The 17,138-nt window shown below is 38.7% G+C and overlaps 1 protein-coding gene across 11 annotated transcripts in view; it reads left to right on the top strand.

Annotated features, from left to right (window-relative positions):
- The window catches only part of MYSM1 (Myb like, SWIRM and MPN domains 1), a 49,896-nt gene that overhangs the window by 13,717 nt on the left and 19,041 nt on the right, over positions 1 to 17,138 (top strand). For 7 of the 11 annotated variants that reach the window (XM_089337339.1, XM_051857716.3, XM_051857719.3 and 4 more), the window contains 5 exons: positions 3,136 to 3,234; positions 6,313 to 7,085; positions 11,313 to 11,443; positions 12,560 to 12,663; positions 14,985 to 15,062. In XM_089337339.1, the coding sequence (XP_089193465.1) occupies positions 3,136 to 3,234; positions 6,313 to 7,085; positions 11,313 to 11,443; positions 12,560 to 12,663; positions 14,985 to 15,062 (1,185 nt within the window). Of the gene's footprint in view, positions 1 to 1,871; positions 2,052 to 3,135; positions 3,235 to 6,312; positions 7,086 to 8,196; positions 9,307 to 11,312; positions 11,444 to 12,559; positions 12,664 to 14,984; positions 15,063 to 17,138 lie in introns of those variants that run through there. The other 4 variants (XM_089337341.1, XM_089337342.1, XR_016237338.1 and 1 more) reach the window with 3 other exon arrangements.

Here is a 17,138-nt window from a genome sequence, read left to right on the forward strand (position 1 = left end):
CTTGGACTCAGGAAGTGCAGTAAAAGCAAGACTTTGTGATTGGTCTTGCAAGATCAGGTGTATGATGACACCCTGCATTCCCCAGGACTCCAACATGCTCCCCAATGCATGCAGTCTCCCGTAATAGAGATTTGTTGCACACCACCCAAGTTTTCCTTTGAGCTCAACCCCCCATAGTGGAGGCTTGCAGACCCCAAGACCAGATTATCCATCTCCTGTCATTTCTCTCATGTAAGAATGAAACACTTCCCCCATATCTAGGCTATATCTTAGTCATACACTCTTTTTTTTTTTTTTGGACAGGCAGAATGGACAATGAGAGAGAGACAGAGAGTAAGGTCTTCCTTTTCCGTTGGTTCACCCCACAATGGCCGCTGTGGTTGGTGCACCACGCTGATCCAAAGCCAGGAGCCAGGTGCTTCTCCTGTTGTTCTCCCATGCCGGTGCAGTGCCCAAGGACTTGGGCCATCCTCCACTGCACTCCCGGGCCACAGCAGAGGGCTGGACTGGAAGAGGAGCAACCGGGACAGAATCCGGCGCCCCAACTGGGACTAGAACCCGGTGTGCTGGCGCCGCAGGCAGAGGATTAGCCTAGTGAGCCGCGGCGCCGGCCTCAGTCATACACTCTTGACTTCCAAAGATACACAACTACCATGGCAACACTTACAGTCTAATTTTTCTTACCTTAGCTCATGTACAGGTTGCCTGGTTGCCACAGTGCTTGCTTTTTCTCTTCTGTGTTACCTGTACTGTCTTCTGAATGACAGTTGAGCTTTTCTGTGGCTTCTACGGGGTTACAGGACACCCAGACAGAGCAGGTCACCCAAAATCATGTGGGATGCATCTCCCACTGTGTCGGAGTCCCATGCAGGCATAGAAATCCCACACAAGTCCCAAAGTTTGTGGGAAACATTCTTACCTGTCCATTCAAAAGATGGACTTGGACTCAGGAAGTGCAGTGAAAATAAGATTGTATTATATTATCCGTCTTGCAAGATCAGGTGTCTGAAGAGCAGGCACACCTGGAGAAGTTAGAGCAAGCAATTTGTATCCTACGATGGAGGTCCCTCCTGTTCCACATTGGCTGAGTACTGTGGGGTGTACAATCTTTCCAGATGTCACCTAACTTACAAAGTTACCTTCATCCTTCCTTCTCTGTACTTTAATTTCCTCTCCTGAGTTGCCTACTCCATAACATCCTGTTTGCCCAGTTTGTTTTGCTACATCAGCAAGTCAGCTAATAGTAATTTTCCATTCTGTGTTGAAAATGGGCCACTAGACATTTTCTTACAGTATGTATGCAAATAGGTTGTGAATTTAAGTTCCATTTTGAGACTGCTGTTGTTGCCATTGGTGGTAGTTATTGAGACTACATTTGCAAGGTTCAGAATTCAAAAGGTACCTACAGTTAGAGAGTGTTAAGTCTCACTCATCTCAGTCAGCAGTTCTTGTTTGAGGTAGCCATTGTCATCTCTTCTGTGTGTGACCTTCTAGAGATATTTTCTCCATTTTTAAACAAATGTGTATTTATTTATATAGAGACTTGTAGAAAGTTGCCTTATACATTAAGAAATATTTAAACTTAGAATTTTTTTACGTAAAAAACATGGAATTATTGGTTATATCTCCAGCATTCTAAAGCATATTGCTATTTGTTTATAGGCTTGGAAGAGAAAATTACATGATTCTGGCTGATGGGGGAAGATGTTTCCTTCCTTTCTTGGGCATAGGACTATCCCTTTGCTCGATTTTGAAATTAGCCAGTATTTTCTTTGCTCCTCTTTTTAAAGTCTCTGCCCTAATTTTTTTAGTGCCCAAGCCCCTAGTATCTAAATTGATCACTCTTTTTTTTCTTTTTCTTTTTTTGACAGGCAGAGTGGACAGTGAGAGAGAGAGACAGAGAGAAAGGTCTTCCTTTGCCGTTGGTTCATCCTCCAATGGCCGCCGCAGCCGGCACACCGCGCTGATAAATTGATCACTCTTTATTCAGATCTCTTCTGTCTCCAGAAATGCTCTATGCTACCAAGTTACCTGTTTGTCTTCATCCCCCAGTAAAAATAATAATTCTTCAGTAATTTGATCTCAGCTAGATGTTGCTTAAGAGAAATCTTAAATAATTTATACTTACTAATAATTTTCACAGAAGTACTTTGAGTTTTAAGAAATTATTTATATGTTAGATTTTCTGGTAAATTTCAGAAATAAGCATATAAATTATGGTTTATCATTTGGCTTTGATCTTCAAAGATAATTTGCTACCATCATGCATGATTGATTACCTGACTTGTAAGTCTGACTCTAGGGTCAGCTTCCCTGAGTTGTGACTACATTTTTGTTTTTCACAGTTTTCAAAATTCCAAAAAATTAAAATTAAAGAGTTATTGACCTGTCATGGGAGGCAGAGTAGTATGTATTAGGGATTTTGTAGAGGTTTTGTATAGTTAGCCCTTTCTAAAATTCTGTGTGTTCCTTTGTATACTTCAGAATAACATGGGCGCTTTATCTAGCTCTCTGTTCTCAGTATTTTCTCACTATAGCTTCAGTTTAGGTGGTGCACAGCCTCTGACATTAGAGAGGTATAGAGAGGTGTTGGTGGTATGTCTGCTTCTTTTATGATTTGATCTCACAAGTCAGTTCACCTGTATAGAGTGATATAGATATAAATGTGGATATATAGTCTGTGATACATGCATAGCATATAAAGCTAATTGCTATGGGGCACATAATGGATATGGGTAGGATATTACTTTGAAATTAGTGCAGAGGACGTTTAGTTGATCCTGTAATTGGAAAAACATAACCTGCCTCCCTTTAGTAGCTTAGATCTTTTAAGATGTTACCTTTAATTTAAAACATCATAATATGCAATATAAATTCATAGTTAGGTAGTAGAGTGATGGATCTTTATTTGAATAGCTATATAATAAAACGAATTTCTAAATTTCTTCAGTTGATTTTCAGAAGTTTAAGTTTGCAAAAGAAGAATGTGGACTTTGATTTTAAGAACATTGTAGGAGTCCTCATTTGTACTTCAGAAAATAAAGATGGATTATTATTTCAGTTGATTGTTTTTAAATGTGGCAATTGCTTATATTAGTTAATCAAAGGTAATTTTCTTCCATTTTGATAACATAGACTAAATTTGGCCGAAGGTGGACCAAAATTGCAAAGTTAATTGGAAGCCGCACTGTTTTACAAGTGAAGAGTTATGCCAGACAATACTTTAAAAATAAGGTAAGCAGAATATAAATATCCTTGTTATTAATGATACATTTAGAATGAGCAAATTAATAAGCAGAAATGTTTCTTTAATTTAGGCATTAAAGTTTTATTGTTTAAAGTTTTTATACGGAAAGGGTTTGATATCCGTAAACTACTATATGAATATTTATTTAAACTTTAGAGCATGTCTTTATTAATAGTGTTATTAATGTCATACAGCAAAATAGAATTAGAACTTTGGGAACATTAATGCTAACATGATTTTTGAAGTCTGTTAAGTAACAATGAAATTCTTATAGTGTTGAAAAATTGAAAATTTTAATAAATTACAGGATTCACAAAAGTGCAGTTTTTTCTAGTTTCTTATTTTTTCAGTATCAACCATGCGGTTGATGACAAGAGCCTTGGGTGATTACTGACATCATAAATAAGAGTGTCAATTGTTAAATCAACAACGGGAGTCACTGTGCACCTACTCCCCATGTAGGATCTCTGTCCTTAATGTGCTGTACTATGTGAATTAATGGTAAAACTACTACTCAAACAGTACTCTATACTTGGTGTGTCTGTGTGGGTGCAGTCTGTTGAAATCTTTACTTAGTATATACTAAGTTGATCTTATGTATAAAGGTAATTGAAAATGAATTTTGATGAAGAATGGGATGGGACAGGAAGTGGATGGTTGCAGGTGGAAGGGAGGTTGGAGGGAAAAGCTGCTATAATTCAGAAGTTGTACTTTGGAAATTTATATTTATTAAATAGAAGTTGAAAAAAAAAGACTTACGAGAGGTCTTCCATCCACTGTCAAACTCCCCAGCTGGCCGCAACCGCCAGGGCTAGGCCAGGCTGAAGATAGGAGCTAGGAGCTTCTTTCAGGTTTCCAACCTGGATGGCAGCGACCCAAACACTTGAGTCATCTTCTGCTGCTTTTCACAGGCCAGTAGCAGGGAGCTGGATTGAAAGTAAAGCAGCTGGGACACAAACTCGCGCCCAAATGGGAGTCCAGCGTTGCAGGAGGTAGCTTTACCCCATGTATCGTACCACCAGCCCCAACTATGTGATTTTGATAGTTGGAATTTTTAAATATATTCTGCTCTAAGAACATAATTATATAAAATTTGAAAATATTATAAGTGAAATTTGATGTTTTCTTTCAGTGTGGCTAGTAGACTGTACCCTGTATACAAGATTTCTCTTAGTGTTAACTGGCATGGGCAGAAAGTGATAGAATATATTCGTTGTACATAAATCATCCACTTCCTCTTAAACAAAAGTACTGTTGGGGCAGCTTGCTAAGGTTGAGGTATTAAGAAGAATAAAGCTTAATGTGGTGGTTATTCTACCTGCAAGCTTTTCAAACTGCAATATTTAGTTTATCTTGGAGTGTCAGTTTTACTGAAAGACTGTGGTAGAAAGATACATTTCAATATTAGAATGATTAGTATGTTATAAAATCTAATCCAAAATATCTGAATTTTTAAGATTAAAAACGGGACCAAATAAATAGCAAGGTTGCTAGAGAATATTTCAGCTTGTATGTCCAAATCTTGTTTTCCTTCCTGCTATTCTTTTTTTTTTTCTACGTAGTAAGCCAATTAACACCAAATATTTAATCCTAGAATGCTGACGTGATATTAGGTCTAGAAATAGTCTTTCTGAAAGTTGTTATATCCCTTGGGTATAGCAATCATTTACAAAATTTTTCAAAAACTTTCTATGTAAGGATTTTTTATTTCAAGTCATATTTAATCATTGCCTTTTTTTTTTTTTTAAGATTTTTTTACTTATTAAGAGTTATAGAGAGAGAGTGAGAGAGATCTTCCATCTGCTGGTTCACTCCCCAGATGGCTGCAACTGCCAGAGCTGGGCCAGGCCAAAGCCAGGAGCCAGGATCTACATCCAGGTCTCTCACATGGGTAGCAGGGGCCCAAACACTTGGGTCATCTGCTGCTGCTTTTCCTAGACCATTCACAAATTGCTGGATCGGAAGTAGAGCAGCCGGCACTCGAACCTGCGTGCTGTGGGATATGCTGTGTTGCAGATGGCAGCTTTACCTGCTACACCACAGTGCCAGTACCTACTCATTGACTTTTATTATCATTCTTGTGTTGTATTATCAGATAGCTATGTCTGTATAGCTGATATGGAAAGTAATTGCATGACTTAAAATGTAAGTGCTATAATATTGGAGCTGCATTAAATGAACGTACAAAAAACTGTTTTTTTGTTACTGTATCTAAATGAAAGATAGGCCGGCACCTTGGCTCAATAGGCTAACCTCCACCTGTGGTGTCAGCACACTGGGTTCCAGTTCCGGTTGGGGCACCAGATTCTGTCCCGGTTGTCCCTCTTCCAGTCCAGCTCTCTGCTGTGGCCCGGGAGTGCAGTGGAGGATGGCCCAAGTCCTTGGGCACTGCACCGGCATGGGAGAACAACAGGAGAAGCACCTGGCTCCTGGCTTCGGATCAGCGCAGTGCGCCGGCCGCAGCGGCCATTGTGGGGTGAACCAATGGAAAAGGAAGACCTTTCTCTCTCTCTCTCTCTCTCTCTCTCTCTCTCACTGTCCACCCTGCCTGTCAAAAAAAAAATAAATAAAATAAATGACAGATGGTTTTAATTTACTAAGTAGGATAAGTGAGATAAATGTGATAGATTCTTTTAAGAAAAAGCTTTAAAGAAACAGTCAGCTGAGATATTAGACATTTAAGAAAAGAGCTTTTATAAATATTTTAATATCTTGTAGAACTTCTTAGTATGACAGTTACAGGTTGATTGTGATTGGTCTAAGCCAGACACGTATTTTAAACTTAATATTGACAAATAAATGGTAGTTCTATATAGACCATGGTTATTTGATTAATAGAAATCACCACATTATGAATTAATCATATATCTAAGGAAATTTAAAATGTGATCTTTTACATTAAAACTACAGTTATAAATCCAAGAGAAGCAGAATAAAAGTATAATGTATCATTAACATGCACTCACTTGAATTATATTATTGTATATTATTGTATTTATTGTGTCAGTGATTAAATTTTAAAATCTTAATATTATGGAGGTTTTATTCTGATTTTTTTTAATAAGGTAAAATGGGGTCCGGAGAAAGAAACACCAAATCAGAAAAGTAGCAGTGATCTTCAAGTTAAAAGTGAAGACAAAGGGACAGAGGCATGGATACCATCATGTTTAAGGGGACATGCTGATCCCAACTTGAATGCTGTAAAAATTGAAAAATTGTCTGATGATGAAGAAGTAGACATCACAGACGAGGTGGATGAATTCACTTCTGAAGCACCCCAGAAGAATTCTAACAGTGGTCTCTTATTAGACATTATTCCTAGTAGTAGTAGTATGCATGAAACCAATCAAGGAGAATGCATTGCATCTGATAGCCAGGAAGACCCCTTTTTTAAATCTTCCGGGGAATATCTTAAGAATCTAAAGCAAGATGAAATGGAAACACTTTCAGGCTCACAGATTACATTACAGACTGACAAACCGAGCAACAATGACAAAAAATCAGTTGAATTAAAAGATGAGAAATGTAATAAACCAATTCAGAACTATAACGGGCATGATGGAAATGGACTGATAGATGATGCGAGTCAGTGGCCTTCTCTTGAGACTTGTGAAAATAAAGATTTGAGTGACAATGAAATGCTTTTTCATTCTTCTTGTCATGTTGTGGAAGAAAGCCACGAGGAAGAAGAGCTTAAGCCACCAGAACAAGAAGTAGAAATAGATAGAAATACCATTCAAGAAGAAGAAAAACAAGCAATTCCTGAGTTTTTTGAGGGGCGTCAAGCTAAAACACCAGAACGCTATTTGAAAATTAGAAATTACATTTTGGATCAGTGGTAAGAAAAAATTACATTTTAGATGCCTTTTTAAAAACCTGATACTCTTTAAGTGTTTTAGTTAGGCCTATGCAGAATTTAGAATTTTGGTGGCAATAAGAGTGTTTTCACATAACAGCATTTCAGTAGGAAAAATTTAACTTTCTCACAGTGAAACTTTTTTGAAAGCTTTGGTCATGTATAGCTGTCACAATACCATCTGTCTGTTCATCTGAGTGTTTGTGCTTGGAAAGAAAAGGGATGAATAACTGCTTCAAGAAGCAATTCCTTGGGACAGAAATAATGCAGATGTAGAACACTACTGTACTGGGAATAGGAGAGAATTTTTCTTTTTGGGATTTATCATGTACTTTAAGTGCAAAGAAGGAAAGATTTGGTGACAGAGGATGGTATCATTAAATGTGGCCTCTTTGCAGAAACTCCACCTGAACAGCTGTCTTAAATGCCTTCAGCTTTAAACTTGTGGTGGAATATGCTAATAATTTCTTCATCCAGCTTCATCAAGGTCCAGGAATTTTCTAATATGTGAAATTTACCCTCTAAATTGTTAATACATTTTACTTGAACTATTTAGTGGGCCTAGGGAGCAAACCAAAAAACTTCTTACCTCGTTAACCTGATAAAAGTAATTTGAAGTAATCTTGACATCTTAATTAAGCCATCATTAAACACTCATAATTGCTACTACTAGTTCATGAACTGTTGAATCATATAGGGCCATTTTTAGAGAGGGCTTCCCAGTTCCTTGAGTAGGGATTCTGCTTTGTCCCTTGTTTTTCTCTTTTGTTCTGTCTTCCTCTCCTTTGCAGTAACTTTCTGCTATAGCTTTGGAAGGTTACATAAAGGAAACTTAATAATGTGCCAAATCAATAGCCTTCATTTTGCCCACATAATATTAAGTCATTAGGTTTTTAAAGGTAGCAGTATTCTAAAAGGAGGATTTTTGTTCTTGTTCTTGATACATGGTTATCTTGCAGATGCTTGACATGCCAAAACAACTTCTGGGTAAGGAGGCAGCATAGTAAAGAATGCTGACAAGGAACAACTGTCATTTACATGGTACTTAGCTGCTTAAAGAAAGACTTGCTCTCTGTTCTTATTTGCTGTATAGGCCTCACAGCAGTCCTCTGACATAGTGAAAGGGACTTAACCAGCCACTGACTCCTGAAAGACTTCATTTCAAGTCTTGACTATAATCAAGTAAGGCAGAATAATTTGCATAGATACTGCAAATTATATGGCAGTAGTTTCCTAAACTATTTGTTTTAGTTGATGAAACCAATAGATACTGCTATTTAAACATGATGATTTAGGAAAATGGTGTGAAGGCTGAAAATAAATGTTTTTTTGTTTGTTTGTTTTGTTTTGTTTTGTTAGCCAGAGTGGACAGTGAGAGAGAGAGACAGAGAGAAAGGTCTTCCTTTGCCGTTGGTTCACCCTCCAATGGCCGCCACGGCTGGCACACTACAGCTGGAGCACCGTGCTGATCCGAAGCCAGGAGCCAGGTGCTTCTCCTGGTCTCCCATGCGGGTGCAGGGCCCAAGGACTTGGGCCATCCTCCACTGCCTTCCCGGGCCACAGCAGAGAGCTGGCCTGGAAGAGGGGCAACCGGGACAGAATCTGGCACCCCGACTGGGACTAGAACCTGGTGTACCGGTGGAGGATTAGCCTATTGAGCTGCGGCGCCGGCTTCTTTTTTGTTTGTTTTTAAAGATTTATTTATTTATTTATTTGAGAGGCAGAGTTACAGACAGAGAGAGGGAGACACAGAGGTAGAGGTCTTCCATCTACTGGTTCACTCCCCAAATGGCTGCAACGGCTGAAGCTGGGCCAGTCCAGAGCCAGGAGCTTCTTCCAGGTCTCCACACGGTTGTAGGAGCCCAAACATTTGGACCATCTGCCTTCCCAGACCATAAGCAGAGAGCTGGATCAAAGTAGCAGCCAGGACATGAACTAGCGCCCATATGGGATGCCAGTGCCACAGCCAGAGGCTTAACCTACTACACCACAGTACTAGTCCCTAAAATAAATGTTTTGAACTGTAACTAAAATCTGTTCTCTTCAGAAAAAGAATAGAAAATGGTTAGTGACTGGAGGTCGTCTTTAAAAAAAAAGACAGTTAAAGTTTTAAAAATAAAGTGCTACCTGTCAGATTTGTTTGCAGATAAAAGCAAATGCTGGTGACTCACTGCGTAAGGAAATTAAAAAAAAAAAAAATAAGTAACAATACCATGATTGAATATCTACCAAATGCCATGTATTGTATTTCCTTTTGACAACTCTGTCCACATTTTACAGATGAGAAAAATGAGGTCCACAGAGGATTAGAAACTTGTTCCAGGTCACACTAGGTAAAAGTAGTTTCAGAGTCTGCAGCCTGGACTCATTGTTTTCATATTCAACTCAGGGCCGTGGTCCTGGCTTTTCACTATTGTGGATGCTCTTTTCCCCCCATTTCTTGGCGAGTCTGGTTTCCTTATCTCCTTCAGATCTGCTCAAAGGAAAGAGCCTTTCCTTGACCACCCTATCTAAAATAGCTCACCTGTCTCCTCCCTCTCATTCTTTGTTCTCAGCCATAGAAATTATCACCACCCAAATACTGTATTTTTTGTGTCTTGTGTCCTCCCCACTGTGATGATAATATAGGTAACACAAAGGCTTATTGTTTGTTTTGTTCATTGTTAAATATCTAGTGCTTTGAACAATGCTTGAAATACGCAAACATTCATTTTGTTAGGAGGGAAAAATTAAACCTGTATTTACTATTTCATGAACACATACCTTTTTAAGAGTCCTGAGTTCAGCGCTATGCTAAGATTACTGAGTTCTCTTTGAAGCCTTTTGATTTGAGTAATTTTAATTAGATCAATCCAGTTTTCAGACTCCTACAGTTTTTTAGTATCCTTCTTCTTTCCTGGCTTTGTTGTACCATTTGTTTCTTACTTTCAAGACACATTGAAATTTCAACTTCTCTATGGAGGTTATGATACTCTTCCGTATCCCTTCTAACTTGACTACCTTCCCAGAAACTTCTCTAGAATTGATGATTTTATATCTGATCTCTGCTTAGAGAGGCCTCCCCTAAATACCCTATCTAAAATAGTCTGTGCCTGTTTGTTACACTGTGTTCCATTATCCTCTTCCTTCTTAATACTATTGCTGCCTGACAACATAATATGCATTTATTGATGTACGGATAGTCTTCCCCATTGGCATATAAGGTCTGTGGGGTCAGAACATTATGTTGTTCATCTTTATATCTCTAGTGCCTAGAAAAATGCCTAGTGTGTAGGAAGCAAAAAAGGTATTTTTAGAATAAAATGACTGAATGAGAAATATCTATATTATGTGACATACATTGAAACCTATAATATTTGTACTTAAATTCTGAATTTGTCACTCTTCAATTGCTTTAATTACTTGACCCTTTTGTTTCCTCATTTCTAAAATTCAAATTAATAAAATCCACCTTGTAGAGCTATGAAGATGAAAATGTATAATTCACATTTCAGCATCTAGTATAAGCACTCAGTAATTGATTTCTACTACTATTAAGTTCTCTGTTACTCTTAAATATTTTATTGTGCCATCTAGCATGGCACATTAAGTATATTCAATCAATATGTGTTTTATTATAATATAAGCCTCATGTTTCTTTCATAGTCTTTGGGAATTTCTTGATTCCTTTGGAACTTCCTATATCAATTTCTTTTTTCCATTGAGCATAAGCAGTAAATAATTTTTGGAATCATGATTTAAAGTGTAAAACGTTTAAGCATTTATAAGATAGCTGATAATTAAAATACATTGTCAAGCAAAGTGAGAGTAGAGGGAGCTCAGTAATGTATTAAACACTGGAAAAGTCTTATTACTAAATTTTTTTAACATATTAATGAAGTTACCTTTTTAGTTAAAGATTAAGACTTGAGTTTGCATCTGTGCATACAGAAGCTTCTAAATTAAAGTCCTAGGATAACTGGAATCTATTAAATTTAATATTGGGGACAAATACTTATAAAAATATGCAGGTGTTTAGAAATTATTGCATCATTTAAAAATATTTCAGAAAAAGTATATTTGCATATTATGTGTTAGTATTGTATTTACTACACATTTACACATTAAAGGGGTAAAATTTTAAGATATTTCAAATATTAAAAGTTTTCCCAGGAATCTTTTTCATGTTTTAATTTATCCAAAATAATTGTACTTCCATCTCTTAATTAGGGAGATATGCAAACCGAAATACTTAAATAAGACCTCAGTACGTCCTGGCCTGAAGAACTGTGGGGATGTTAATTGTATTGGACGGATTCATACATACCTCGAATTGATAGGAGCAATCAATTTTGGATGTGGTAAAAATAAAAACCCAACAACATCTTTTACTCAACATTCTTTTATACTTACAGCACCCATGAATTTCTATGATGGTTAGAATTCAAGTAGATTTGGATATATAGAATTCAGAGAGATGTATAACATTAAGGAATAATTGTGTTATGAAGATTTTGATTAAAAATAGACCTTTGTTTAATTGTTTCCCTTTGACCTATAATGAAAATTGAGGGCATAAATTTGAAGGAAAAATGTTCAAACTAAGTCATAGAAATAATTTAAGAATACAATTCCTTGCCAGGTCAAAGTAAAATTACTTTATGAAAAAAAATTTTAACAGGAGCTCATTTAATTGGCAGATGGTGTATTGGTGTTTGCAATGCTGTGTAGCAGTGTTTAGAAAAAAATAGTTTGTGAGCCTATATTATATTAAAAACATCAAAATGGTTTTCATGGAAGAAAGTTCTTTCACTCTAGTTTTTTCTTTTTTTTAGTTTTAACGTTAATGAATATGCATATTTTAAAATGTATTCTATCCTTTTATTGAGTTACCTTGACACAAGCTTCTAAACAAAGCTAACAGCTGTAACTGCAAAGTGATAGGGTACTTAGAACCTTATAACCCATGGTTTAAAAAGAGTAGATTCTGTATTCTTTGTGTGAAAGTGACACAACAAACCAGGAAGCATCCCATCACAGATGATTTCATTTTCTATAGAGGTGATAGAATTTACAGGCTGCCCTTTATTTCAAAGTCTTTGATTTCCCAAAGCCATGAATAACGAGACTAAACTTTTCAGGAAAGTTAGGCATTATTAGCTTCCTCAGCCACTAAAAGAAAAATGAAATCATGTTTTTTGTATTAGACTGCTAAAATTAGCAAAGTGGGCTTAGTGTTTATTTAATCAGAATTCAATAAGTTACCCATTTCCTAAATAATTCCACTTTACTGAGATTTGCTTTTGTTAATAACTCTACTGTTATTTGAGAACTGCCAAGTAGCACGTCAAATGTGTCATTGTAGACTAAGATAAAACCATAGACAGATGACCAGCTATAGCCTGTGTAGATCTCTTCCTATTTAATAAGGAATTTCAGAAATAATAGGTTGTTTTGTCTTTCCTAAATTCCAATAGAACAGGCTGTATATAATAGGCCACAACCAGTTGATAAAGTGCGAATCAGAGACAGAAAAGATACTGTAGAAGCGTACCAACTTGCCCAGCGTCTGCAGTCTATGGTAAGTAGTCATTTCTCTCACAAAATGACCTCCCTGCATTGCTCTTTACCCAGCAATAAGCTACACCTACTGCTCTGGCTGCATAACTAATGGCAGTTTCACCAAAGTACCTGTTTCTTTGCATTTCACCTTAGCCATTCACTTTTTGGGCCTCCATTCAATCTCATGTTGGTTTATGAAGCAAAATCAAAATTCAGTGGCAAAGTTTATGTAGAAGCATAATGTTTTGCTAAAGGGATTCTGGACTGCTTGGTTTTGATTTATAAATCCAATGTGTTTTTCTAAACTATTACAGGTTAGTTCTTTTTTTTCTGTTATTTTTGTTTATTGTTTGAACATTCTTACCTGAGATTCAGCTTTTTGGAATGACTGGCCCTGTTTTTTAATATTTGGAGTCAGTGAGTTTTCTAATAGTATATTTTTGAATTTCAGGAATCTTATGTTAAAAAAATAATCTGATAAGTCTATAAGGCAGAGTCATAATATGATCTTGTGGGGGGCCAGCGCCATGGCACAGTTGGTTAACAGTACCTCTGCATGCGGCGCTGGCATCCCATATGGACACCGGTTTGAGTCCTGGCTGCTCTTCTTCCAATCCAACTCTCTGCTATGGCCTGGGAAAGCAGTAGAAGATGGCCCAAGTACTTGGGCTCCTGTACCTGTGTGGGAGACCCGGAAGAAGCTCTTGGCTCCTAACTTCAGATTGGCCCAGCTTTAGCTGTTGCAGCCATTTGGGGAGTGAACCAGCAGATGAAAGACCTTTCTCTGTGTCTCTCCCTCTCACTGGCTGTAACTCTTGCAGACAAATTAATTTAAAAAAATTAATTGACAGACTTTCTCATTTAAAAAAAAGCAATATGATCTTGTTAGTTTCATTGGTAGGTTGAATTAGTAATGGGGAATGAGAGAAAAGTATTGGTGATACAGAAACTATTTTTCTCAGAGTATTTAGGCTATAAGCCAATTCTACCTAGATTTTCGGTCTCCAGGAAAGGATATTTTAGGGCTGCATTGTGGCGTAGCAAGTAAAGCCATCACCTGGGACACTGGCATTGCACATGGTGTGTTTGCGCCCTGGCTGCTCCACTTTTGATATAGCTCCCTGCTAATGTGTCTAGGAAGAGCAGTGGAAGACGACTCAGGTGTGTAAGCCCCTGCTACCTACATGGGAGCTGCAGATGAGCTGGCTCCTGGCATCAGCCTGGCTCAGAGCTGGCCTTTGTGGCCATCTGGGGAGTGAACCAGCAAATGGAAGATTTTGCTTTTTCCCATGCTCTCTCTGTAACTCTGACTTTCAAAATAGATAGATAAATATTTAAAAGAAGAAGAAAGGATCTTTCAAATAGAGGTACTGGAGATTGCACTGTATTAAGTGCTATCCCTGGCAGCTGATACATTATAAAGGCTTCAGTGCTGAGGCTTGCAAAACTGCAAGTTAGTGATGCAGCTAACCAGTTTTGTAGTTTTCACTATTAATATAAACTGGATAATCTCCTTTCTAAAGCTGGAATATCTTTTGCTTTTAGTTTTCAATATTATACCTCTTGCTTTCTGTTTTTGTTGGTTTATTTGTTTCTTTCTTTCTTTTTATTATATTTGAGAGGCAGACTGAGCTGTCCCATCCAGTTTCTACTCCTCAAATGCCTTTAAGAGCTGACACTGGGCCAGGGGAAAGCCAGGAGCTAGGAAATCAATCCACATCTCCCACATGGGAGGCAGAAAACCAGTCACTAGGGCCATCACCTGCTGCTCTCCAGGATATACATTAGCAGGAAACTGAAATCAGGAGCAGAGCTGGGACTCAGACCTAGGCCCTCTGACACGGGACGCAGGCATTGCAAGTGGCATCTTAGCTCTGTGCCAGTCCCCTGCCCTTTGCTTTGTGTCCTTGTAGTTTTTCTACCACAGGTGATTGAAAAAGAAGTTATTTTCGTAAGACTGGTTCTTTCTGGTTTTAAAATATTTTTATTCCTAGTTTTTTTTTTTTTAGCTCCTAAGTGTGAAAAGAAATGAAAATTTAATGACATGAAATACAAGTAAAATACAGAAAATCATCACTGATTTTTTTTAATGGCCTCCAGCTGATACCACCCAGCTTACACCCTGTCCACTGTTGTTCCTTTCCTTAGTTTGCCATCTGTGGTGGCAAACAGAGTGCTGATTATTGAGCATCAATAAAATTTATTCAGGCATTGCTAAGCAGAGATGACCATATTTAAATGGCTAAATTAATTGATTTTGAGGTGATTATCATTTTTATTTTATATGCTAATGTGCTGTGGTTTTTCCAAGTTGATCTCATTCCCTTTTGCTTATTACAGCGCACAAGAAGGCGTAGGGTCCGAGACCCATGGGGAAACTGGTGTGATGCAAAGGACTTAGAAGGACAGACATTTGAGGTAACTGACTTTTCACATGACTCATCCAAGAAAACTTTTGTCATTACATGTATCTGGTGCTCCACATATTTGCCTGTGTCTTCATTTCCTTGTTAATTTGCTTGTCTAGAAGTGACCAATAAACGACAAATTAGAAGGCATTGGGGCTGGCACTTTGGTGCAGCAGATTAAAACCCCAGTCAGCAGCGCTAGCATCCCATATTGGTACTGGTTCGAGTCCTGGCTGCTTCACTTCCAATCCAGCTCTCTGCTGTGGCCTGAGAAAGCAGTAGAAGATGGCCCAAGTCCTTGGGCCCCTGCGCCTGTGTGGGAGACCCAGAAGAAGCTCCTGGCTTGGAATCAGTGTAGCTCTGGCCGTTGTACCCATCTGGGGAGTGACCAGTGGATGAAAGACCTCTCTCTCTCTCTCTCTCTCTCTCTGCCTTTGCCTCTCTGTAACTCTACCTTTCAAATAATTTTTTTAAAGGCATTGATGGTACGGTTAACTAGTGGTTTGACTAGTTTTCAAAACTTTGATTTTCTGTTTTATTTATTTATTTATTTATTTTGAGGGACAGAGTGCTATTTACTGGTTCACTCCCCAGATGTCTGCAATAGCTGAGGGCTGGAGGCTGGGAACCAGGAACTCAATTCAGGTCTCTGTCTCAAGAATGTCTGCTGGGGTCCCTGCATTACGTTACAGAGGGTTAAGCTGCTGTTTGGGATGTGGGCATCCCATATCAGAGTGCCAGTTAAGTCCTGGCTACTCCACTTCTGCTCCAATTTCTTGTTAATGCACCTGGGAAGGCATTGGACGATAGCCCAAATACTTGGGCCCTTGCCACCCATATGGGAGACCAGGGTAGAGTAACTGGTTCCTGGGTCTGCCTGGCCCAGACCTGGCTGTCATGGCCATCTGGGGAGTGAACCAGCAGATGAAAGACCTCTCTGTCTGTCTCTGTCACTCTGCTTTTCAAATAAATTTATTTTCTAATTTTTTAAAGACTTATGTTACTTATTTGAATCAGTTACAGAGAGGGGCCGGCACCGTGGCTCACTTGGTTAATCCTCTGCCTGCAGCGCCAGCATCCCATATGGGCGCTGGGTTCTAGTCCCAGCTGCTCCTCTTCCAGTCCAGCTCTCCGCTATGGCCCGGGAGGGCAGTGGAGGATGGCCCAAGTGCTTGGGCCCCTGCAGCCACATGGGAGACCAGGAGGAAGCACCTGGCTCCTGGCTTCGGATCAGCACAGCGTTGGCCGTGGCGACCAAAATTTGGGGGGTGAACCAACGGAAAGAAGACCTTTCTCTCTGTCTCTCTCTCACTGTAACTCTACCTGTCAAAAAAAAAAAAAAAAAGTTACAGAGAGAGGTCCTCCCATCCACTGATTTATGCCCCCAAATGGCCACAAGGGCTGGGGTTAGACCAAGCTGAAGCCAGGAGCCAGGAGCTTCATCTGGGTCTCCCATGTGGGTGCAAGGGCCCAAGCACTTGGGCCATCTTCCACTGCTATCCTAGGTGCATTAGGAGGGAGCTGGATTGGAAGTAGAGTAGGTGGGACTTGAACCAGTGTCCATATGGGATGCCAGCACTGCAGGTAGAGGCTTAACTTTCTATGCCACAGTGCCAGCCCCAATAAATAAATCTTAAAACACACACACACACACATGCCAGGAGCCAAGAAGTTGATATGCCCAGTTTATTTCATTTATTGAATAATTTTCTGATATGCCAGTTAAGTATTATTCTAAGTATTGGGCATAAATTGAATTAAAATTGAAGTGTTCTTTCTACCAATAAAAACTAATGTCCTAAAAGGAAACATAGGCAATGAGCATGTATGTGCATTCTGTTATTTTTATATACAACCACTATAGCAGAATAGAGAAGCTGTGTGAATGTGTGCAGTACTTAACCTCCCTGGGTCTCATGGCTTTTTTTAAATTTATGAAATGTGATGATACCCTCAAAGGGTTGTTGTAAGAAATAAATTAGAGGGGTCAGTATTGTGGCACAGCAGGTTAGAACCCAGCTTGCAACACTGTATTCCATATGAAGGTGCTGGTTCCAGTCTTGGCTGCTCTGATTCTGATTCAGCC

The sequence above is a fragment of the Oryctolagus cuniculus genome, chromosome 7 (genome assembly GCF_051225735.1).
Source record: "Oryctolagus cuniculus isolate XC-2025 breed Fujian yellow rabbit chromosome 7, ASM5122573v1, whole genome shotgun sequence".
Lineage (NCBI taxonomy): Eukaryota > Metazoa > Chordata > Mammalia > Lagomorpha > Leporidae > Oryctolagus > Oryctolagus cuniculus.